Source organism: Hemitrygon akajei, chromosome 16 (genome assembly GCF_048418815.1).
Source record: "Hemitrygon akajei chromosome 16, sHemAka1.3, whole genome shotgun sequence".
Taxonomy (NCBI): domain Eukaryota; kingdom Metazoa; phylum Chordata; class Chondrichthyes; order Myliobatiformes; family Dasyatidae; genus Hemitrygon; species Hemitrygon akajei.
The window spans coordinates 47,681,721-47,707,895 of NC_133139.1; the positions used below are offsets into that span (position 1 = coordinate 47,681,721).

At 42.7% G+C, this 26,175-nt stretch overlaps 1 protein-coding gene across 4 annotated transcripts in view; it reads left to right on the forward strand.

Moving 5' to 3' along the window:
* ankrd24 (ankyrin repeat domain 24) overlaps positions 1 to 26,175 on the forward strand; it is a 139,458-nt gene that overhangs the window by 21,005 nt on the left and 92,278 nt on the right. For all 4 annotated transcript variants that reach the window (XM_073068819.1, XM_073068820.1, XM_073068822.1 and 1 more), the window contains exons 4-8: positions 3,268 to 3,332; positions 12,075 to 12,132; positions 13,816 to 13,886; positions 21,534 to 21,640; positions 25,704 to 25,891. In XM_073068819.1, coding sequence (XP_072924920.1) covers positions 3,268 to 3,332; positions 12,075 to 12,132; positions 13,816 to 13,886; positions 21,534 to 21,640; positions 25,704 to 25,891 — 489 coding nt within the window. The remainder of the gene's footprint in view (positions 1 to 3,267; positions 3,333 to 12,074; positions 12,133 to 13,815; positions 13,887 to 21,533; positions 21,641 to 25,703; positions 25,892 to 26,175) is intronic.

Sequence of the window (26,175 nt, forward strand, 5' to 3'; positions counted from 1 at the left end):
TCCGTTTTCAATGTAGCAGAATGCATTACTGCAGCCCTCTCCTGGCATTCTGTCATTTTTCTTTGTTTTGGGGACTGGGACCTTCTTTATTGCTTTTATTCGATCCCTTCCCAAACTTCACCAACCTTTACTGAGCTGGAATCCAAGGTACTGGACAGTCTCTTGGCAAAACTGCATTTTCTCCACAGACACCCTCTGCCCTGTTCTCGCCAAAAGTTCAAGGAGTGTGAAAGAATTGGTCAGATACTGTGGCCTTGTAGCAGAAGATGTTGTCTGTATACTGAATCAGCGTGGAATATTCAGACAGCTGGCATTCAGCCAAATCATTTTTAACTGCTGCAGCATAAACTGCAGGGCTTTTGGTATATCCCTGGGGCAGACGTGTCCACATATATTGCTTATTCTTATAAGTAAAGGCAAATAAATACTGGCTATCCTCTTGCAAAGGTATGGAGAAAAATGCTGAGCACCGATCGACTACAGTAAAGGTACTAGCTCCTGCAAGTATAAAGCATAATGTTGGTGTCCAGTACCAGTGGAACAATAGGGATGACTATCTTATTAATGGCTCTTTGGTCCTGCACAAAACGCCACTCATTTCTCCGGCCTGGTTTTGGAATAGTTAAATTAAGGGTGTTACACAGGCATTGTGTCCTCACCAGCACCCCTCGCTGCAATGAGTCAGTTACTGGAGTGATATCTTCTTCAGCTTCAGTAGCCATATGGTACTGTTTAATACAGGGCAGTGGCACATTCTTTTTAGAGTAACTTTATGCTCCAGAGCTGTTTGGGCCTTTCCCACATGATTTTTATGTTGGGTCCATAGGTTCTCTGGTACCCGTGCTAAGGCTGTAGGGGGAAGTAGAGGGTATTCTGCTGGTGGTTGTTGCTTTTCAAAGGTTGTTTCCCAGCTCTCGGACTTTAACATAATTCTCCCCTCCTTTTTGTTAAAGAATTCTATTCGGGCTTCTTGTCCCAGTACCGGCAGAGTTATAGTATAAGCAGTCTTGGTTTCTTTGGCCAATCGTTTTATCATTGTTCCGATCTCTGTAGGCTTTGCTGGTGGTTTATGGCCACTGTCAAATGAGGCATTGAGGAGTGTCCTAGTCGGAATCTTTTATCCTGATCTTCCACTTAGTCTACCAGGAGCCCTAATCCCTCGGGACCAAAAAAACACATATGCCTTCAGTGTTACTGTTTAAATAAGGGTGTACAGCCTGATCAAAGAGCGGGTCAGTTTGCAAAGTATAATAGACCGTGCAATGGAGCTGCATCTTTTCTCGGCCGCTATTAATCAAGTATTGCAGATTTTCCGTGTAGAGGTTGGCTCGTCCTATCAATGTATCATACAGTCTCTGAACCTGCCAAGCATAGAGATTACTATCCAGCTGCCAACAGTATAGTATGGGTTCTGAACTGTCCTTTTCTCGCCCATTCATTAATTTTAGCATATGAGGGACCCTAATTTGAGGAAGCTCCACGTATATACCTTCAGCTGTACAGTGCAGTGTTGCCCCTAATTTACAAAGGATCTGCGGACCCAGCAGGGGAAACTGGGCTGTTTCAGATATAATGAAGGTGTTTGTTAAAAGCTTATCCTCCATTCTCTTTTTCTCTTTTCCTGCGTCTTTTTTTTGTTTGCATTTTCGGGCGTAATTTTTTGAGTCATCTCTAGTACTGCTAGCACTTCCTTCAGCTCCCTCAGCTTCAGTTCCTCTTTCCTGAGACCTTTCTCTCATTACAGTGATGTCTGCACCCCTGGGGGAGTCAGATCCCTGAACTTCTGGCATAGGGGGTTGTAAGGAGTGGGTGCGGGTCATCCCAAGGCAGTCATCATCATTATTAAATCATCTATTTTACCATTAGGTGCCAATGGGGCACTGGCCGGTATGGGGAGCTGGGGATAAAGTCCTGTGGGAGGTTTCGTTTCAGCCCCAGCCTTCTCTGTTTCAGGCTGCTTAATCTCCTTTTTCTTTGAAGGTTGGTGTCTTTGGTGTCCTTCCATCATTTAAAACATCTTAATGTGTAATCAGCATCCCAATTTGGGTCACCATCCCCATTTTGGGTGGCATCCTCCCAGTACTGGATTAGTCTCAAATTAAAACTTCCCCCAGATGACCAATCCCCATGTGACCACTCATACAACTCACTACTGAATGTTATTGCTTAATGGTCAACTCCGGTCTCTCTGATTACCAAGTCGGCCGGGGATACAGGCGGGACTAAGGGGTCTGCTATTTGCTAGTGGTGCCACTTTATCTTTTTAATCTTTTTGACGTTTTTTTTCCTACCTGTAGTTGAGTGTTCAAAGCCTTCATCTTACCTCCGGAACTCTTTGGTTGATTAGCAGGATCAGCGCTAGCCAATCGACTGCTGGCTTTTCCTATTTTTCCTGTTTTGAATTTTAATTTCAGTTAAGACAGCACAAAGTTTCTTTATACACACTATGTACACAATGAGCACTCACTGATGTGTTTCCTCTGTCTTTCCACAGGTCTCTGAGTTTGGTTATGGAATAAATCAGTAGCTACTTGGTACCCCTACGAGCACCCCCTGCCGTCCCCCTTTCAACTTGGAGACTAAATTGAGGATCCCATCCTCGTCGTCAAACTGTTGCGGACAAATCTCAGGAGCAGTAGACAGAATAGATCAGGCCAAATCAGAGAATTGCTTCAGAATAAAGGCCTTTATTACATGATATCATGGAGAGCCTCTGTACCTAAAAGCAGTGCTTAGGGGTTCTGCTTATCTTGCAGACCTGCTTCATTATATAGACACAGCATATGTGACTAAAAGCACTTAACAAGAATATTGCTTGACTTTGAACTTAGAACTAGATTTCAACAAACAATGTGACTACATAAATGTGGTGCCACAACATTTTTCTTGCAAGGACTTTAGCTAAATTTTAAGATCATTCACAAGCAATTAGGTTAACCCCTACATATCCAAAGAGTCTTAAATTCTTCCACAGGAGGTTTTCAGTGGATCAGTTTCAAAAAAAGCACAGATTTACGATACTTACAAAGGCACAAAGAAAAGGAAGGAAATTATTTTGCCTTAGCCGGTTGTTATGGTCTAGAATAAATGGCTTGAACAAACAGTGTTCAAGTGGCACCCAGGAGTTTATTGCAAACATATTAAGTAGTTTTCTACATCCTGTTGTAAATAGTACACTATGTGAATAATATGCAATATATTTTATTTTCTAGAGGATATTAATTTGGAGCAAGATATTTATCTGACATGTGTCTGCTTGCAATCTAGGATTGAATGCTTTACATTTGGCAGCAAAGCATGGGCACCATCAGTGTGTGAAGAGACTTCTCCAGGTATGTTACAGTGTAGAATTGCATTATTGTCAGAATCAGCTACAATCTCATTGATTGTTGCTGCAGGCTGTAGGACATGAACTTCTAATTCTTTCTTTTCAAATCTTTTTATTATTATTATTATCCAAAATAACAGGAGTACATCAAAGTAAGTAACAGTTACAGTGTCTCAAAAGGAAAAAAAAACAATATTAAGGATTAAAACAACACACACAAAATGCTGGTGGAACACAGCAGGCCAGGCAGCATCTATAAGGAGAAGCACTGTCGACGTTTCGGGCCGAGACCCTTCATCAGGACTAACTGAAAGGAAAGATAGTAAGAGATTTGAAAGTAGGAGGGGGAGGGAAAAATGCGAAATGATAGGAGAAGACCAAAGGGGGTGGGGTGAAGCTGAGAGCCAGACAGGTGATTGGCAAAAGGGATACAGAGCTGGAGAAGGGAAAGGATCATGGGACGGGAGGCCTCGGGAGACAGAAAGGGGAAGGGGGGAGCACCAGAGGGAGACGGAGAACAGGCATTGTGATTGGCAGAGAGAGAGAAAAAAAGCAAACAACTGAACATGTCAGGGATGGGGTAAGAAGGGGAGGAGGGGCATTAACGGAAGTTAGAGAAGTCAATGTTCATGCCATCAGGTTGGAGGCTACCCAGCCGGTATATAAGGTGTTGTTCCTCCAACCTGAGTTTGGATTCATTTTGACAGTAGAGGAGGTCATGGATAGACATATTGGAATGGGAATGGGATGTGGAATTAAAATGTGTGGCCACTGGGAGATCCTGCTTTCTCTGGCGGACCGAGCGTAGGTGTTCAGCGAAACGGTCTCCCAGTCTGGGTCGGGTCTCACCAATATATAAAAGGCCACACCGGGAGCATCAGATGCAGAATACCACACCAGCTGACTCACAGGTGACTATCCATCTCCCTCTGGTGCTCCCCCCTCTCCCTTTCTTTCTCCCGAGGCCTCCCGTCCCATGATCCTTTCCCTTCTCCAGCTCTGTATCACTTTCGCCAATCACCTTTCCGGCTCTTAGCTTCACCCATCCACTCCGGTCTTCTCCTATCATTTCGCATTTCCCCTCCCCCCAATACTTTCAAATCTCTTACTATCTTTCCTTTCGGTTAGTCCTGACGAAGGGTCTCGGCCCGAAATGTCGACAGTGCTTCTCCTTATAGATGCTGCCTGGCCTGCTGTGTTCCACCAGCATTTTGTGTGTGTTGTTTGAATTAACAGCATCTGCAGATTTCCTCGTGTTTGCTCTTAAGGATTAAAAAATATGGTGACACAAAAAAAGAAAAGAAAAAACCCTACTAAAGCAAGAAAAAAATGAGAAAAAAATAACCCATTAGGTGTTCAACCCCGGAGCCATGCGTCATACAAGAAGCTTCTAAAGATAAACATCAAACCGCCAGCAAAAAAAAATTATACCAAAATTATGAACTTCTAATTCATACTATGTTGATTTTGTTTTTGGCTTGCCAGTGATGCCAGTTAAGTGTACTAAAAACAGGGGACATTGGTTGGGAGGGAATGCTGTCATGGTTTGTTTACTCTGCCAATGGAGTTGGAGGGTTTTGTAGATACTTTTGTTGGTATCTCTCCAGTGCTTTGAAGGGTAACTGTTGTAGATAGAACAGTTCTCAAAGTGTGCAAGAGTGTGGGGATTACTGTTGTTCAATAGACCAGAGTTTTGTGCTGGGATTGAGGTCTTGGCGTTGAAATAGTCTTGAACTCTGTCAAAAGCCCTAGCAGTGAATTTTATCATTGAGATTTGGTTTGTTGAGAGGTGATTTCTGAGATACATTACTGTGCAAAAGTCTTAGGCACATAGGTATATATAGCTAGGGTGCCTAAGACTCTTGGACAGTACTGTATCTACTAAATGTTTACCAATATTAACAAAAGCTTAAGACTCACAGACATCGCTGTTTCAAGGGCAAATAAAAAGAGGATAGAGATGCATCTCTTTCCACCATGTGCTTCAAAGCAAATCAAAATGAACTCATGCTGGTAATGATATAAAAAACAGCTTTAAGTACTGTGCATAAGTCTTAAGCACTTACATATAGCTAGACCTTTGCACAGTACTTGTAAAGGAAGTGGTCCACACTTTACAGGTTTAGATTGTGGGCAATTATTGGTGAGCACAGTGTTACACAGTGAATGAATTGACAGTGACCTCGCTAGAGTCAGAGTCATAGATAGTACAACACAGAAGCAGACCCTTTGGCCCATCTGGTCCATGCCAAAACTATTTAAACTGCCAACCCCATCGACCTACATATCCCTATTATCCATGTACCTACCCAAACTAATCTTAAAAGTTGAAATTAAGCTTGCATGCACCATGTGCTGGCAACTCATTCCACACTCTCATGATCTTCTGAGTGAAGAATTTTCCTCTCATGTTCCCCTTAAACTTCTCACCTTTCATCATTAACCCATAACCTTTGGTTGTAGTCCCACCCAACCTCAGTGGAAAAAGCTTGCTTGTATAATTTTGTATACCTCTATCAAATTTCCTGTCAATCTTCTACATTCTAAAGAATACAGTCCTAACTTATTCAATCTTTCCTTATAACTCAGGTTCTCCAGACTCAGCAACATCCTTATAAATTTTCACTGTACTCTTTCAACCTTGTTTACATCTTTCCTGTAGTTAGGTGACCAAAACGGCACACAATGCTCCAAATTAGGCCTCACCGGTGTTTTTTTACAACTTCAACATAACATCCTATCTTCTGTACTCAATGCATTTATTTATGAAGGCCAATGTGCCAAAAGCTTTCTTTGTGATCCTATCCACCTGTGATGCCACTTTCAATGAATTATGGATCTGTATTTCTAGCTCCCTTTGTTCTACCACATTCCTCAGTGGCCGACCATTCACTGTGTAAGACCTACCCTGATTAGCCCTACAGAAATGCAAAACCTCGCACCTGTCTGCATTAAATTCCATCTGCCATTTTCAGCCCATTTTTCCAATTGATGCAGATCCCTCTGTAAGCCATGATAGCCTTCCTTACTGTCCACTACACCCCCAATCTTGATGTAATCTGCAAATTTGCTGATCCGGTTAACCACTTTATCATCCAGATAATTGATATAGATGATAAACAACCGAGGACAAAGCACTGATCCCTGGGGCACACCACCAGAGCACTGACAATTTCTGCACTTGTCTCTGTAGGGTCTGAGGGAACACATTGTCTGGCCCTGGGGATCTGTCCAACCTAATTTGCCTCAAGATAGCAAACATCTCTTCCTCTGTAATCTATACAAGGTCCAGAAGTTGATGCCGTCTTGCCTCACTTCTATAGACTTTGTCTCCCGAGTAAATGCAGTTGCAAAAAGTTCACTTAAGATCTCCTCCATCTGTTTTGGCTCCACACATGGATTACCATTATGGTCTTCCAGAGGGCCAACTTTGTCCCTTGCCGTCCTTTTGCTCTTAATATATCTGTGGAATCCCTTAGGATTCTCCTTCACTTCATCTGCTACAGCAACTTGATGCCTTCTTTTCCCCTTTTTGATTTCTTTCTTGTGTGTTCTGTACATTTCCTATACTCCATAAGCTGCTTATTTGATTGATAGATAGATAGATAGATAGATAGATACTTTATTCATCCCCTTGGGGAAATTCAACTTTTTTCCAATGTCCCATACACTTGTTGTAGCAAAACTAATTACATACAATACTTAACTCAGTAAAAAATATGATATGCATCTAAATCACTATCTCAAAAAGCATTAATAATAGCTTTTAAAAAGTTCTTAAGTCCTGGCGGTTGAATTGTAAAGCCTAATGGCATTGGGGAGTATTGATCTCTTCATCCTGTCTGAGGAGCATTGCATCGATAGTAACCTGTCACTGAAACTGCTTCTCTGTCTCTGGATGGTGCTATGTAGAGGATGTTCAGAGTTTTCCATAATTGACCGTAGCCTACTCAGCGCCCTTCGCTCAGCTACCGATGTTAAACTCTCCAGTACTTTGCCCACGACAGAGCCCGCCTTCCTTACCAGCTTATTAAGACGTGAGGCGTCCCTCTTCTTAATGCTTCCTCCCCAACACGCCACCACAAAGAAGAGGGCGCTCTCCACAACTGACCTATAGAACATCTTCAGCATCTCACTACAGACATTGAATGACGCCAACCTTCTAAGGAAGTACAGTCGACTCTGTGCCTTACCTGCCTACTCTTGTTATGCACCTCCTTTTTTCTGTTAACCAGGGCCTCTTGCAAACCAAAGTTCCCTACCCATGTTATCTCTGACAGGCATAATATAAGCTTTGTATTCTCAAAATTTTATTTTTGAAGGCCTCCCACTTTCCAAGTACACCTTTGCCAGAAAATAGTCTTTCCCAATCCACATTTGCCAGATTATTTCTGATACCATCAAAATTGGCCTTTCTCCAATTTAGTATCTCAACCCATGGACCAGACCATGAAGGGAACTTTCCTGAACACATTTTGACAAACTCTATCCTATCGAGTCCTTTTGTAATATGGGATTCTCAGTCAATATCTGGAAATTTAAAATCACCTACTATAATATGTTTCTTGCAACAGTCTGCGATCTTGTTACAAACTTGTTCCTTTAAATCTCTAGTACTGTCGGGTGGTCTGTAATACAGCCCCATTAACCTAGTCATACCTTTCTTATTTCTCAGTTCCACCCACGAGTCGACTTCTCCAGTCTGACCTGACGGAGCACTGCCATGACATTTTTCCTGACTAATTATGCCAACCCTCCTTTTTTGCGCCGTTGCATGTCTAAAACAATGGAACCCCAGAATACTGAGCTGCCAGCCCTGACCCTCCTGCAACCAATTCTCACTAATGGCTACAATGCCATAATTCCAAGTGTTGATCCATTCGCTGAGCTCATCTATTTTTCCTACGATACTTCTTGCATTAAAATATATGCAGCTCAAAACATTACTCGCACCATGCTCAACCTTTTGATTCCTGAAGCACACACGAAATGCTGGTGGAATGCAGCAGGCCAGGCAGCATCTATAGGAAGAAGCATTGTCAATGTTTCGGGCTGAGACCCTTTGTCAGGACTAACTGAAAGAAAAGATAGTAAGAGATTTGAAAGTGTGGGGGGGGGGGGGGGGCGGAATCCGAAATGATAGGAGGAGACAGGAGGGGGTGGGGTGAAGCTAAGAGCTGGAAAGGTGATTGGCAAAGGGGATACGAAGCTGGAGAAGGGAAAGGATCATGGGACGGGAGGCCTGGGGAGAAAGAAAGGGGGAGGGGAGCACCAGAGGGAGATGGAGAACAGGCAAAGAGTGATGGGCAGGAAGAGAGAAAAAAAGAGGAGGGGAAATAAATAAATCAGGGGAGGGGTAAGAAGGGGAGGAGGGGCATTAACGGAAGTTAGAGAAATCAATGTTCATGCCATCAGGTTGGAGGCTACCCAGACGGAATATAAGGTGTTGTTCCTCCAACCTGAGTGTGGCTTCATCTTGACAGTAGAGGAGGCCATGCATAGACATATCAGAATGGGAACGGGACTTAGAATTAAAATGTGTGGCTACTGGGAGATCCTGCTTTCTCTGGTGGACAGAGCATAGGTTTTCAGTGAAACGGTGTCGGATCTCACCAATCTATAAAAGGCTGCACCAGGAGCACTGGACGCAGTATATCACACCAGCCAACTCACAGGTGAAGTGTCGCCTCACCTGGAACGACTGTCTAAGGCCCTGAATGGTGGTGAGGGAGGAAGTGTAAGGGCAGGTGTAGCACTTGTTCTGCTTACAAGGATAAGTGCTAGATGGGAGATCGGTGGGAAGGGATGGGGGGGGGGAACGAATGGACAAGGGAGTCACATAGGGAGCGATCCCTGTAGAAAGCAGAAAGGGGGGGTGGGAAAGGTGTGCTTGGTAGTGGGATCCCGTTGGAGGTGGCGGAAGTTACGAAGAATTACACGTTGAACCCGGAGGCTGGTGGGATGGTAGGTGAGGACAAGGGGAACCCTATCCCAAGTGGGGTGGCGGGCGCATGGGGTGAGGGCAGATGTGCAGGAAATGGGAGAGATGCGTTTGAGAGCAGAGTTGATGGTGGAGGAAGGGAAGCCCCTTTGTTTAAAAAAGGAAGACATCTCCTTCATCCTGGAATGAAAAGCCTCATCCTGAGAGCAGATGCAGCAGAGACAGAGGAATTGTGAGAAGGGGATGGCGTTTTTGCAAGAGGCAGGGGGGAAGTGGAATAGTCCAGGTAGCTGTGAGAATCAGTAGATAAGTTGACTCCAGAAATGGAGACAGAAAGATCAAGAAAGGGGAGGGAGGTGTCGGAAATGGACCAGGTAAATTTGAGGGCAGGGTGAAAGTTGGAGGCAAAGTTAATGAAGTCAACGAGCTCAGCATGCGTGCAGGAGGCAGTGCCAATGCAGTCGTTGATGTAGCGAAGGAAAAGAGGGGGACAGATACTCGTATAGGCTTGAAAAAAGGGCTGTTCCACAATCCAACAAAAAGGCAGGCACAGCTGGGACCCATACGGGTGCCCATGGCTACACCTTTGGCTTGGAGGAAGTGGGAGGAGCCAAAGGAGAAATTATCGAGGGTAAGGACTAATTCCGCTAGACGGAGGAGAGTGGTGGTATAGGGGAAATGGTTAGGTCTGGAATCCAAAAAGAAGTGGTGAGTTTTGAGACCTTCCTGGTGGGGGATGGAGGTATATAGGGACTGGATGTCCATTATGAAAACACCATTTACCTAACTGAGCAGATATAAAGAAGGGAAGGAGAAAAAAACTTTACCTGGAGCTTTTTTTTCTCTGACTGTAGCCTCCCCTCATTGAAGCCTCAAAAAACTAAAGCCTCAGGATTACCTCTCTGACTCTGTCCATTCCAGCAATGGCCACTGCGATAATGACCTTTGCCTTTGCTCCTGCCTTCCTTATTTTTCTCTTGCTAATCAATCACAGGCACAGATTGATCTCTGGTCAGAACTCAATTTCGCTGCCGTGATTTGCTGCTGACTTTTTTCTACTCAGACAGTGGACCTGAGTGAAATTCCCTCCTCTGAAACTTCTGATGCCCAGATTGGTCACTGGTCAGAGCTTAATAATGCAAACACGAGGAAATCTGCAGATGTTGGAAATTAAAGCAACACACACAAAATGCTGGTGGAATACATCAGGCCAAGCAGCATCTATAGGAAGAAGTACGGTCGACAGTTTGGGCCGTGACGTCAACTGTACTTCTTCCTATAGATGCTGTCTGGCCTGCTGTGTTCCACCAGCATTTTGTGTGTGTTGTCAGAGCTTAATAAAATGTGTATGTAATAATGAACTTCAGTTCCCAGTGGGCAATGTGAGCTGTTCACCCGGAAATGGAAGCTACGATGGTGATGGTGAGTAGGACGGACACGCTCAGTGTTGAGCAACAGTTCAGTAATAAAATGTTCTAACATAGACCCACGCCAAGTTTGTCTATGTTAAGAACAAACATAACACTCAATAAATGATATGAGCCTGGAAATCATTGCCTCAAAGGGCAATGGAGTCATTAACAGTCACTGCCTTAAAAATAAACAATGGGACACTTCAAGACCCACAATCCATAGGTCAGTGGAGCAAGATCTGGAAAATCTGGTCAATCTTGTCTGTTTTTGGCTGGCATGGATTTCTGGACCAAATGACTCCTACTCTGATTCAGAATAATGAGCAATAACCTGCAAATTGGTGCCAGGCAATACATTTGCGATGTCAAGAAGAAGATATTCTCTGCAGGTAGTTCTGGCTTGGAAATAACTGGAAGTTTTAAAAACTGAGTTTTTGTTAGGTGACGTTATCAAGGCAGTTGGGATTGACAGATAAATGGATATGCCATTAATTAACAATAAGTGGGTAAGAAACTTTTGGGGCTGAATGTCTCTGTCCTTTCCTGATACAGAGTCTCGTCCCAAAATATCAACAATTCTTCCCACACTCCCCACCACCGTAGATGCTGCTCAACCCACTGAGTTTCTCTGGTAGATAGTTTGCAGCTTAGATCAGCCTCAGAGACTATCATTGATTACCATAGAGTTGCATCGGTTTGAAGAGGGTAGGATCAGACAACTCATATAGTTGAATAGACTAGGCTGACACTAAGCAGAATACCAACAGCAGGCAAATTGAAGGGTGGCTAGATCCGCATTATAGTTTGAGACATGAGGAGGATAAATAGGTGTATTCGTATTCTTTATCTCTAAATGGAACACTAGACATGTCCATTACTTCAAGTTATTTAAGTTCAAACTTTACCATAGAAAATCTCAATTTTAAATTACTGCAAATTGCTGACTGTGTGGCACTGCTGACTAATACATCTTTGAGTTAGAGGCTGTAAATTCAAAACCCATACTAGCAACACAAGATCTGGATTGACACTCCAGGGAACTGTCTAAAATGCTTTCTTTTGGATAAGCTGTTGTGCCAAATCTTCATCTGTCCTATTGGATAATAATCATATAAGATTCCATGACACTATTTAGTAGAAAATTTAAGTGCATAATCCCTGGTAATTCAGCTGTCTTTCCCCTTTCTTGGTAATTTAGCTGATATTTGTTCAATAACCAGCATTGCTTGATCAAATTCTCTAGTCTTTTTTACATTGTTGAATATGGGAACTTGCTGTATGTAAATTTGGAACTGTATTTTCTTCACAGCAACATTGAAATACTTCATTAGCTGAGGAAATGTTAGGTCAAAAAAGGCTCTTTTTAAACCCAAACCTATCTCTCTCTTGTTAGGAAAAATGCCCAGTGAATGCAATCGACAGTAAAGGCAGGATTGCACTACATCATGCAGGTCAGTGTTTTTCATGTTTGCTGTCTTATCCTCTGTCTGGGGTGAGGTGTTGACAGAGAACCTGTGAAGTGACAAACTTAATCATGATCATGAAGCCTCTGGATCTTAGAACAATGACTATGCTTTAAGCTTGGGTACATTGTGACATTGCTATACATGAATTTACTATCATCTTAAGTATTTTGTTTTTCAAATTCAAAACTCATCTAGTTTACACTGCAGCCATCTTAAGGTGACTTTAATGTAGATCCCCTCTCTAGATATTTGCAAACCTTATGTAATAAATCTTCAGACTCAGCCTGGGATGATGAACAAGCAGACTACATTCATCTGCTCTTGATTATTCAGTTGCTCCAGTACCTTTCCGTTCATGTCGCAGGAATATATGATATTCCAGCAGTCTGCTGGAGCATGCCCTACGTTAAGCACTTTGTACTCTATTTTACACCCGTGACAATGGTCCTTTAGCAACATTGCTTTCCTCATCCCTGCTGCATGTAAACCAGATTTGGAACTGGAAGGATGTTGGAATGTTCCTATTCTTAGATAGCTTGGTTCCAAGATAACCTTAATGGTCAACCCTTCTAAACCCCTTGACTGTCCCTTGCTTACTGAATGACATAAAGAATAACCAGCACAACTGTCCAACTATCTCTGATATTGTAGTTAGTTGATGAAAATTTTACTGATTATTCCATTAATAATAATATTAATTGTAGCCCCCTGGTACACCTCAGGGTTGCTCAGCTCACTTCCGTCTAGGGGGTGCAACCTTCGGCCCCAAACTGGATAATCAGCTTGTGTAGATGCTGTGTGATGTCCCCACCACATCAAATAACAGACAATACACCATATGCAATTAAATGATTACACTTTATAGAGATTACTAGAACTAAGTGATTAATAACGATACAGTATATATGAAGGAAAAGAAAATAAAGAAAAGGCGCCAAAACTTATCAAAGTCCAAACCACTTCATGCACAACCGCTGGAGCTCAATTAACAAAGTCTTCTGGCCACCATCCGATCCCCTCAGACCTCCTCGACTCGCAGCTCAGGACCACCCGAAGTGATCAACCAAGCACGCCCGGCATGTCTGTCTTCATCTCCTCTCCTCACCGAACCTCCTGGCCTCAGACCCCCGCTCGGGGTCTGTTCCATTGCCCAGCTTACAGCATTGCGTCCTCTCTCTCACCTTCTCGCGCCGACTCCCCAAATGCCCGCCAACAATAGTTTACAGACCCAGAAGAGAGAATAACATTAATCCCAATTGGTTAACAAATGAATACAATACCCATTATCAGTAAATTTTAACCCAAACAAACTGCAAGAGAAAGCACTTATCATAACAATGAAGCATTCCTACTTTTAACAAAACAAAGAAGCCATTTTGATTAACATATGCAGTAACAAAGATAAAAGAAGAAACCCCCTTACATAATAATGTTATTTATTGACCTCAAGTGGGAAATGCATTTGATCTGGCCAAGACCACTGTGCTTCAAACTGTACCATTTTGGCCTTTGCAGGGGAGACAAATGCTCTTATGGATAGTTTCAAATATGCCCCATATTGTTGAGATGTCATAGCACTGGCCTTCAATCCCTTCACTACTTTGGTTCATGTTCATGTAAAGTTTAACTCCTACATTTTCAAAATCCAGTTTCCTTCTTTTGTTTCAGCTCTCAGTGGAAGTTTTACATGTGTTCAGACACTTTGTGATTTCAAGGGTCCTATAAATGTCTATGATGATGTGAGTAATTTTCCTTAACTGCTCTTTGCATACTCATTGAAAGCCACAATGTGAAACTGTCTATTGTGAATTTTAAAATGGCTCAGAAAAGAATTAAATGTGGACACTTTAACATGTGCAAGGAATAGTGTAGAGAGAAATTTAATGTGAACAATATAAGTGCTTGGCGAGGCTTACTTGTCTCTGCACTGAACTGAAGCTGTGACCTGAAACTAATGGGCCAGCTGCAGTGATGACTGGCTTCGTGGCTGTCAATTCACTTTTATGAACTTTAGTTCTAAATGTTATTTACTTACTTTTGACTGTTTGCATGATTTGTTCTTTTTTGTACACTGGGTGTTTGACGTCTTTCTTGATGGACTCTATTGGGTTTCTTTGTTTTGTGTCTGCCTCTAAGGAGACAAATCTCAAGGCTAAGTAGAGTATACATACTTTTGAAACCCCTTTTTACTGGGCATCTCTGAAAACGCAGCTTGTTAGCCCTTTACTAACAACCACTGGACTCCATGGCGACAAACCCAGCTTTCTCTGACTTTGTAAGTCTCCCACTGAACAAAGACAAAGACCAACATTAGTGTCCCTCCCAAAACCTCTCCTCCCTTCCCCCCCCCCCCCCCAGTGTTCTCTAGAACCTTCTCCCAGTTCCACTATCCTAATTGGATGACACACATTCCTAAGCATCCCTTATCTTTAACGGTAGCCTAAACAGGTTGAAAGCAGAATGGACCGCTCTTACAGAACTGTTAAAATGAAATACCTACAGCATAGCAGTAAGAATGTGAACCAGGGCAGTACATTTTCCTCCCACCAAAATAGTCATGTCCTCCTGACTTTGAAATTTATCAACCCCTCATTAATAACACAGTTTTCAAAGGAATTTCGTGATGTCAGGAACTCTAATCCATTTGTAAATGTTAGTGACATATCTCACTAGAGGGATAGACACAACACTCTGCTCCCCCTGTGCGACATAGGCCAGCCTATCTGGTTGTTTCCTGACTCTTTGAGACCTCCTTATCCCATCTTCTACTTCTTCAGTCTTAGACACTCCTTGGGATCTTTCCTGTCTACTTGGAAATGCCTCCCCCGTCCAGTACTTGTGCCTTCCGGCAACTCAAGTTCCCCTCTCACTTGACCAATCCAGTAGCTGGGTCCCAGCTACTTTGAGACCCAGTTTCCTCTCATTGTCAAGCTACAAACCTGCTTGTCCACTGCTAGTCCCCCACCCCTGTTACATCTGCATTAGTGTGGGAAGTTTTGGGAATCTCTTTGTCATTTATTGGGGAGTTTGCATAGGGATCATATACCAAACCTCTATTTCCTCATCCTCTGAGTTTGTAAAACATTCAGTGATTAAGTCCCTTCCAGTCCTCTCCACTGCTTGTCCTTCTGTTCTCCCCTGTCAGTGCAGAGTCCTCTTACTGGGTGTAAGGTCCATATCAGGCTCTGGGTCAACACATACCTCTTGCCCCAGAGGTAGAAGGTGGTTCCAGTGGAAAATCTTGACAGGTCCATTCCCATCCTCTGAATTCACCCATAAAACTGGTACGTTTGGCATCTGACACTCCACTACATAAGGCGTAGCCACCCAGTGATCAGCCAACTAATGCTTCCTTGGTAGCCCCAAATTCTTTATAAGAACTCCTTCCTCATGTCAAACACATACTTAAGACAGGTCTTCTGTGGCAAGTCTTCCCCAGTAGTCCCAAAAGAGAGGTCTACAGGCAATCTTGCTTCATGCCCAAATATCAAATAGTATGCTGATTATCCAGTAGCTTAACTCTGTGTACAGTTGTAACAGTGAACCAAAAGCTCAATATGCTGACTCTATTTGTTCTTCTTGCTGACTTCCAACATTTCCAAGCATGTCTCGCAATGCCTGGTTGAACCTCTCAGGCTGGGGATCACCCTGAGGGTGATAAGGCATAGTCCTCAACTTCTCAACTCCAAGCATGCTCAGTACCTCATGTGTGAGCCTACTCTCAAAAACCTGTCCCCGATAGTTATGTATCCATCTGGAAGGCCATAATGAATGAAATACTTTTCCCTTATCACTTTGGCTCATTTGTGCTCATCATCCGGCCTAGGATAGACTTGCACTTTCTCAAAAGCAGCTTTGAACACTGAGTGAATGGACAAGGTTTTCAGAAAGCTCTCTCCAATTCTCTCCTTGCAAGCTCCCACTAGCCTCCACATGATAGAAGTATTTATTCCCTCAAGAATTGAAGCTTCACCTTTCTCAACCGGGTCCAGACAAACCAACACTAACTTATTAAGGACCTCAGCTACTCTCACATTTGCCTCTGAAAACTCCAGCTTTAACGACAAGTTCTTTGGGCACTGAGCTCGGAGAAAGCAATGCAACAGACTTTTAACACCATAAATCAGCGAGTTGTTTTATTATGTCTCCCCTCTCGCTGTGAAAAGGGGACACCTCTTTTTCCCTTATTAGAGAGAGAGTGAGCCTGTGGTATGTCAAATTACTGGGTGAATGAGTAGTCTTTGGGGTACTGCAGGTCTGTCTTTATTGATGCTTTGCTGCACGTTTGAGTGTTTGGTGTAGGGTGTCGATGCTTTTTTGCTGCTGGGGGGATCGTCGCTTTGCTGCTGCTTATGCGTGAGAGGGGGAGCTGGGGGGTCTTTGGGGTTCTAACGTTTAACTGTCATTCATTCTTTGGGGGCACTCCTCTGTTTTTGTGGAAATTTGTGAAGAGGAATTTCAGGATATATATTGTATACATTTCTCTGACATTAAGTGTACCTATTGAAACCTATTGAAGTAACTATCATATGGTCATATGAGTTGTCATCAGTACTAAGGCGCCAGAGTCTAGGCCACTGAGTGGCATCAATGGTAAATACAGCAAATACCAGTTGTAGAAAAATGTGTACAGCAGAGTAACCTGAGAACCTGTGTCAAGTATGGCTCTAGCATAAATACCCTTGATCCATAGGGATACACTGCAGCTTGGCCCCACTAAGACTTCAAGAATATGGTTTTTAACTTAAGTGTTTTCCTTGATACATTGATTGGAGTGTGTTCTCCCCCCCCACCCCCAGAGATGCCAGCTGAGTCTCTCCAAAGTTTCCCAATTTCCCTTTCTGCTTGTAACTACGGGCTCACTTTCCAAAGGTTTTCCCATCCTTCACACTCCTGCCTGAAGTGTCCCTCCACATCACAGCTGTAACAGACAATACTGGTTGCTCTGCTTTTCAAGGCACCCCATTCAAAAGCAGCCCTCTGTGTACGTCCCTTCAGTGGGTTTGGCTTCTGATTGACTTTGTCGTGCTTGGTGGTAGCACCAGCCGATAACAACCAAGATACCTCAGCTCTAAAATCTGCTACAAACTCCTGTAACACTCTATTTGTGGGACATCAGGGGTCACTTCAGCAAAAGAGGCTACTACCGAGGACTGTACCCAGCTGACGGAGGCCTCTCACTCCTCCATCGTGTTTTGCTCCTCTCTTACTTCTCTGATCATCTCAACAAATGAAGGGGGGGGGGCGCATCTTATGAGGCTCTTGGAGGCTGAAAGTGATCATGTCCTGTGACCGTGCGCCTTTTGCCGCTTGCTCAATCCTTAATTGATTCACCTCAGCTGGTTGGATGGCCCTTCTGTGCCGCAAGCAATGCGGCTGTCTAGCTGAAAAATGTAGGAAGAAAGTTTCTCCACTTCTTCTGAAACATGCTGTCATAAGCTCCATTGGGCTTCCCGTCATGCAAAAACATTTTCTAGTGCTTGCATGTAGCCCACAGAACTAGCTAAAGGGAACTGCCTTCAAGGACCTCACCACCTTAGCAGCCGGACCTTTTAGATGCTCTACCAGTCACTGTCTTATCTCATTATCAGAGAACTGCCACTCATCTAGCATCTGAGATGTCCAAGTCTCCTCTCCCTTAGGAGTGGGCTTCACTCCTGAGAACATTCTCAGCCTACAATAACTTTGACTCTCCACCAATGCACTCAGCCATTTATCCACCCGGGACCTAAGTGCCGATACCAACTCAGAATTTCCACCCCGCACCGGAGGACTCATTAGACCTTCCACATAACACCACTCCTTCCCCTTGATCTGCGGAAATGGGAGCAACTTGTCTTTAAAGTCTCCGCCCTCAGCTATGGGAAACTTGGCTTCCAATTCCGCACTGTCACCTTCTCTCCCCTCTTCTCGGAAAGTATGGATGGCCCATGGCCCCGTCTCTCCCGGGACCCCAATGGTAACAGGCAGGTCCGTTGTCATTACATCAGCGCTAGTCTGAACTAACACATTTTTCCCCACCGCTTGGTCAAACTGCTGCTCTATGATTGTAACTCCCCGTAATGCTATAACAGTACCGAAAACCCTAATCAACCTTGCTCAGAACACAAGCATTAGTTAAAGGTAATCTCTTTGATCATAATCACACCAATGCTTAATCCCTGAGGCGTCCATAATCACGTATCTTAATCACTTTCCCAGACAATAGTTTAACTCAGGCTTAAACACAAAACCATTAAATCAATTCTTAGGACAATCACAGAGTGTTCAACGAGCTCATTCCTTGATGAGCCCCCGCAATGAAACTCCTCTTTATTGGGCATCTCTGGAAATGAGGCTCGAAACCCTTCGCTACCAGTCACTGGACTCCACGGCGAGGAACCCACCTGCTTTGTACATCTCCTCATCTCCTGCTGAACAAAGACGAAGGCCAACCTTAGCGTGTCTCACAAAACCTTTCCCGCCAGCATTCTCTAGAACCTTCTCCCAGTTGTGCCTTACTAATTTGATGACTCACGTTCTTAAGCATCCCTTTAACGGTAAATCAAACAGGTTGAAAGAAAAGCAGACTGCTCTTACAGAACTGCTAAAATGAAATACCTACAACATAGCAGTAAACATGAGAACCTGGGCATTATACTTTGAGCTGTGAACAAGTACTCCAACCATAATCTGAAGAGCTGACCTGCACTTGGCAAAAATGTCCTGGCCAAAACCAGAGCCCTTTATCTAGATAGACTGTGTAATGCATTATGAGGGCAATGGATAAACAGCTTTTATTTGGTCAGACGTATGCGAGGACCTGGCCAGCTTACAGTTTAGCTATTCAAAGAATTGAGACTGATTGCTCCTCTCCGACAACTCCTTTTCCTATCACACCCTTTGGGAAATTTCAGACCTTTGAAAAAACTTGTAGTTACTGTTGCAATAGGAGTGCAAAATTATAGAATGTAGAACAGTGCAGCAGAGGAACAGATCCTTCAGTCCACGATGTCTGCACCAACTATGATGCCAAGATAAACTCAACCAATCTGCCTGCATGTAGTGTATATCTCTCCATTCCCTACCTGTTCACGTGTCTTTGTAAAGGTCTCTGAAACATTGCTATTATATCTGTTTCCGCCACATCCCCTGGGAGCTCATTGCAGCCACCTACTAATTTCTATGTAAAAGAAACCTGCAATTTTCTTGAGTATTTCCCCCTATCGCCTTCAGCCTGTGCCCTCTAGTATTTGACATTTCCACCCAGGGACTCTGTCTACCTTATCTATGCTTCTCATAAAATTACGTACTTATATCAGATAATTCCTCTGCTTCTGATGCTCCAGAGCAATCTAAGTGTGTAAGTTTGTCTAACCTCTCTTTATATATAATATGCTCCAATCCATCTTGATGAATCATATTTGCAGCCTCTCTAAAACTTCCGTATCCTTCCTTTAGTGGGATGACAGGAACATAATACTTCAATAGTTGCCAAAATTTTATTAAAGCGACAACATAACCTATCCATTTGTGTTGCTGCTTTCAGGGAGTTATAGGTTTACACGCCAAGATCAATGCTCCCAAATATCCTCTGATGTGTCATATAACTTCCTCTTATATTTGTGTAACCCTCTGGTAAGCCTCAGGCTCGCTCAGATCACTTCTGTCTAGGGGAGAGCAGCCTTTGGCCCTGCCAAACTGGGTAATCAGCTTGTGTAGATGCTGTGTGATGTCCCCACCGCACCAAATAACAGACAGTACACCAAATGCAATTAAATGATTACACTTTATAGATTTTACTGGAACTATGTACTTAATAGAGGTACAATATAAAAGGCAAAGTAAAAGGCGCCAAGCTTATCAAAGTCCAACCACTTCATGCACAACCTTTGGAGCTCAGTTAATGAAGTCTTGTCTTCTTGCCACCATTCGATCCGCTCTGACCTCCTTGACACGCCACCTGGGACCAACAACGGTGGTCGACCAGACGCTCCACACAAATCTGTCCTCGTCTCCTCTCCTCGCCGAAAACCCTGGGCCTCAGACCCTGCTCAGGGCCGTTCCGTCGCCCAGCTTACAACATTGTGTCTTCTCCCTCTAACCTCCTCGCGCCATCTCCCTTCCAAAGTCCGCCAACACTAGCTTACTGACCCACAAGAAAGAATAACATCTATCCCAATTGGTTAACAAACAAATACAATTCTCGTTATCAATAATTATCACCCAAATAAGCTTCGAGAGAAAGCACTCTCGCCAGTTAGCATAACAAAGAAGCATTTTTACTTTTAACAAAGAAGCCATTTTGATTAACACATGCAGTAACATAAAGAAAGAAGAAACCCCCTTACACAAAGAAGAAACCCCCTCACAAAGAAGAAATCCCCTTACATTTGATCTCCCAAAGTGACATAATTTACACTTATTCCATCTTCCATTTCTCGATCCAAATTTCCATCTGATCTTTACCATGCCATATTCTTTGAAAACCTTCTTTATTGTTGACTATTCTGCTACATTTTTAATCAGCTCATCTATCCTTTCACCCAGATTATTTGCATATATTCCAAACAAGAGAGTTCTTTGCAATAATTTCTGAAATACGGACTTGCATTGTAGCAGCTGGTCACAGTCTACTTTTCCCAGTTCCTGCCTCATATTGTTGTAATTACCTTTGCCTCAATTTAGCACCTTTATTGAGCTGCAGTCTTATCCTCAACCAAGTTTATCTTAAAACTTATGCATTTATGATCATTGTTTCCAAAATCTTCTCGCACTAAAACTCCATGTCAGATTGAGCTCTTTTCCATTTTTACTGCAAACAAATGTATGGGTGGTGAGAAATGCTTGTAACCTTTAGAATTCTTGCTCTTCATAGTTGTTTCATTGGAATTGAGTCGTAGAGTAATTCAGCATGAAACTAGGCCCTTCGGGCCACCAAGTCCTTGTTGAATCCTGACGCACCCACTTACACCAACTCTATACCTTATGCAAACACATTCCCTTCAACTCCCCCTAGATTCTACACACATTAGGGGCAATTAACAGTGCCAATTAAATTATCATCCTGCTCATCTTCAGGATGTGGGAGGAAACTGGAGCACCTGCAGAAACCCATACATTCACAGAGAGTTGTGCCAACTCCATATAGATAACACCAGAGATCAGATTGAATCTGGGTAGTTGGAGCCATGATGCTGCAGCTCTACATCTGTACCAAGTCCCTGTTTGGAGTTAAAGTTGCCTATGGAGGATTTCAGCCAATGGAGTTTGGCTAGCCCAAGGGTGGTACCACTGTAATTTAGACCTATCACCTCCGAATTGGAGATCATCGGGAACAATGGCAGAATATTGTCTTGGTGGGGATAGGTGAAATATATCCTCTCTCCTCTCTCTTACTGTTGCAGGATGGCTGTACTCCACTGATTCTTGCTGCACAGGTGAGCAACTACGAGATGTGCAGGTGCCTGACTGTGAGAGGTGGAGATGTCAACAGCAGGGACAAGCAGGGAAGGTAAGCTGTGTCTCTCTTCAGGGAACATGTGCAACTGAAAGGCAACAGGGAGGGAAGCCAAGTGAAGTAAAATATTGCATTAAATTCAACTGTAACACACTGCAACTACTATTGTTATTACATTCAACACAACTGTCATTGCACTCAACAACAATATGCTTGCATTTATAATCACATTTTCAAATTATGGAATGTATTTGAGTACTTTACAGCCAAATAATTCAAACGTGAAACAATAATGTTGACTCACATAAGGAGCCATTAGGAAAAATGTCACCATAAGCTTGGCCACAGAAGTAGATAGGGATCATCGCAAATGAGAGGTTTAGGGAAGGACCAAAGCAGCTGAGGCCATCGCTACCAATAATGGAGTGAAAGAAGTGGTGGATCTATTCAAGTTAGAGCTGCAAAAATGAAGGTTTTGCAGAGTTGGCATGGTGAGGAGGGAGTGAAGCCATGGTGCATTTGAAATAGTGAGGAGGAAAGCAAGGCACTTGCAGATACATAGCAACTAATTTGTGTTCAATGAGATCCTATAAGGAGCAATTGAATTAATTATTCATAATAATCATTCAAGGAATAGTGGAATTTATATCTCAATGCTTTTCAGTTCTACAGAATCTCAGCTGAACTTCAGACAAAATCTTAAATTCAAAACAACACTGTTTCCACAATTACTAACCTCCATCAATACTTCCATGAAACCATAAGACATAGGAGCAGAATTAGGCCATTTGATCCATTGAGTCTGCTCTGCTGCTCTACCACGACTGCTTTTTTATCCTTCTTAACTGCATTCTTCTGCCTTCTCCCCATAACCTTTGATGCCCTTACTAATCAAGAACCTATCACCCTCCACTTTAAATATAAACAATGACTTGGCCTCCCCAGCCATTCATAGCAATGAATTCCATATATTCACCATCCTCTGGCTAAAGAAATTCCTCTTCATCTCTGTTCTAAATTGATATCTCTCTATTCTGAGGCTGTGCCCTCTGGTTCTAACTCCCCCATTTTAGGAAGTATCTTCTGCATGTCCACTCTATGTAGGCCTTTCAACATACGTTAGATTTCAATGAGACCTCCCTTCATTCTTCTGAACTCCACCAGTTACTACTGGACCAGAGCCATTAAACGCTCCTCATTCCCAGGATTATTCTCATGAATCTTCTCTGGACCCTTTCCAATGCCAGCACATTCTTTCGTAGATAAGGGATCAAAGGCCTTCTGAAAATCCAAGTAAACACCATCCACTGACTATCCCTTTGTCTTCCTGACTATTAATTCCTCAAAGAATTTCAACAAGTTTGCGAGGCAAGATTTCCCCTTAAGCTGACTTTGGCATATTTTAAACAGGTGCCTCCAAGTACCCTGAAACTACATCCAGAACAAGTGGTATCTGTGGTGGCCACCCATTTCAGTTCAACTTCCCATTCCCACTCTGACATGTCTGTCCATGGCCTCCTCTACTGCCACAATGAGGCCACACTCAGGTTGGAAGAGCAACACCTTATATTCCACCTGTGTAGACTCCAACCTGATGACTTGCATTGATTTCTCGAACATCCGGTAATTGCACCCTAACCCCCTTCACCATTCCCCATTCCCATTTCTCTGTCTTACCTTATCTCCTTTCCTGCCCATTACCTCCCTCTGATGCTCCTCCCCCTTCCCTTTCTTCCATGATCTTCTACCCTTTCTTATCGGATTCTCTCTTTTCCGGCCCTTTATTTCTTTTGCCAATCAACTTCCCAGCTCTTTACTTCACCTCTCCCCGTTTCCTGGTTTCACCTATCACCCACTACCTTCTGCCTCTCTCCCCACCTTCTTACTCTGACCTCATCTTTTTCAGTCCTGATGAAGGGTCTGTTTACCCTTTTCCATCGATGCTGTCTGGCTGCTGAGTTCCTCCAGTATTTTGTCTATGTTCCTTAATAATATACTCCAATATCTTATGTTGGAGTCAGACTAACTGCCTATAATTTCCCGTTTTTTGTTTCACTCCCTTCTTAAAGAGTGGAGTGGCATTTGTAATTTTCCAGTCTTCTGGAACCATTCCAGACTCTAGTGATTCTTGAAAGATCATTACTAATGCCTCATTAATTCTTTAGCTACCTCTTTCAGAACCATCTGGTCCAGGTGAGTTATCTTCTTTCAGTTTCCCAAGCACCTTCTCCTTAGTAATGACAGATTTTCACATCAATAATGGAACTCAAAGACATGATCTTTAGTACTCAGCAGACAAGGTGCAACTAACCCTAATTCTTTTGTGGATGAGTTAGATTGTAGCAGACAGCAACTGTACAGCATTAGACAGGTTATGTTTCCCTGACAACAGGATAAGAAAATGATCATTTCATTCAAGTTTTTTCCTTCTTTTCATCTTCTTCCCTCCTCCTGGTGTCTGAGCTATGGTTCAGAAATGTTATCAAGCTCTGAACCTGCTTAAAGTCAGAATCAAGGTAGCGAATGTTTGTGATTATTGTTAGTCTCTAATACCTGACCATGTTATTTCCTGAAGGAAATCTACCCAGATTCTATTGATAGATGAAGCCTGTCCAATATATTAACAACTCTGTTACTGAAGCATTTTTCCTATTGTATACTATTCAAGTTATACCCATTCTAGTACATACTTTGTCCTCTCATTGCATTGTTCAAGGCATAATAAAACAGTTTGTTAATTGCTTTCAGGCTTTTATATTTTCTGCCTGATTGGAGTCGGGAGAAGAGAGAATATCTGCTATAGGTGGTAACTCCTTAATGATGTATATAACTTGTATTATGATTCACAAGATCCTTATTTCCATCCCTGTGATGTGGGGATTTTTTTGGTTTCATTTATTATTGCCACATGTACTGAAGTACAGTAAAAAACTTGTTCTTACAGATTAATACTTTACAACAGTGCAGTGTACAGAGGATTGAGGTAGTACAAGGTAGAGTGCTGAATAAAGTGTTGCAGTACAGAAGAATATCTTTAGCTTCCTATTGGTCAGGAATTCAAGAATACATATGCAAAGACAGGTGTTGCATCCCAAGATCAGGTGCTTAAAGAGGAGTTTGCTTGGAAGTTTGTATTGAAGACAGAGCTGTAGTAAAGAAACAATAGTTTAACAGAAGTGTCTTAGTATCTAGGTGCTTCAGAGATGAGTGAAACACCAGGAAAATGGCATCAGCCATAGACTTATTTTGGCAGTAAGTGAAATGCAATGGATTGAGGTTGCCTGGAAGGCTGGAGTTAACGTATGCCATGACTAGCTTCACAAAGCACTTCATGTTGGTAGATGTCAGAGTCACTGGAAGGTAGTCTTTAAGCCATGTTACCTTGTTTTTCTTAGGTACCAGATTTTAGTGGTTTAAAGGTAGAAGGGGACCTCCACTTGAAGGGAGAATTCAAACATTTCTCAAATACTCCCACCAGCTGATCAGCACAGGATCTAAGGACCATATCCAGGGACACCATATAGGCTAGTTGCTTCTCTCTGGAAAGCTGATCTTATATCTGCAATGCTGATCAGATTTGGTTGCAGGAGATGCAAGGAAAATTGGATCAGCTGTTATGAAATGGTGAAGCAGACTCGATGGCCAAAAAGCCTAATTCTAATATCTTATGGTCTTATTCCAATTCCCTTCTATTTAAAACATGCATAGAATGGGTTAAACATATTGAGAAGGGATGTGCTGTTGTCAGTAATTCAGCCTGACTTTGTTTGTGGCTCATTACAGAATGTAAGTACTGCTACAACTGACGACTGTTCTTGGATTCTGTTTTCATCTGGTATTGTCTCTTGGCATCCCCAATAACTTTACAAAGACCATCAATTTCTTGTAAAGGTCAGGGTTGCCTGATATGCACACTGCACTTCTAGACTTTAATAGGATTTGGTGAAGCAACAGAAGAGTTAAGAGCACCGAAATCTGAAATCATCAATTTGAAGCTTGAGGAAAGTACAGTTTCAGATATTTAGTACTTAGTTTTTAGTTAGTACTTAGTGTTTAGTTTCAGATAATCTTACTGCTATCCAGCAGACTCATTCTGTGTCATCTTTTCTAAACACAGAACTGCTTTGATGCTGGCTTGTGAAAACAACAGTGTGGAGACAGCCGATGTTCTTGTCAGGAGTGGAGCTAACATCAGCCTTGTAGATGCTTTGGGTCATGATGCCATACACTACAGCATGGTGACTGGAAATCCAGAAATACTGCAGCTACTTCATGCAGCTCTTCACAAAAACTACTGGAGTAATGGTAGGTCATGTTCTCTGAGGCCTAGTACCCAAAGATCCCAGTCAGTTTCTCTACCTTCTGCCACAGTATAAATTTCTTTTGTGTTCATTTCCCATTACAAGGAGATATATTTAATATTTGATGGAGTTGATCTGAAATTTGAGAATGAAACCATTCTCTATGGAAATGGACTGGGCCTTTCCCCATTTACAGTTAATTTGAAAAGATATTGTAAGCACTTCTGCAGCCAGTGTTTTGTTGTGTTGTATATACAATTCCATACAGACTGAATTCACTAAATTATG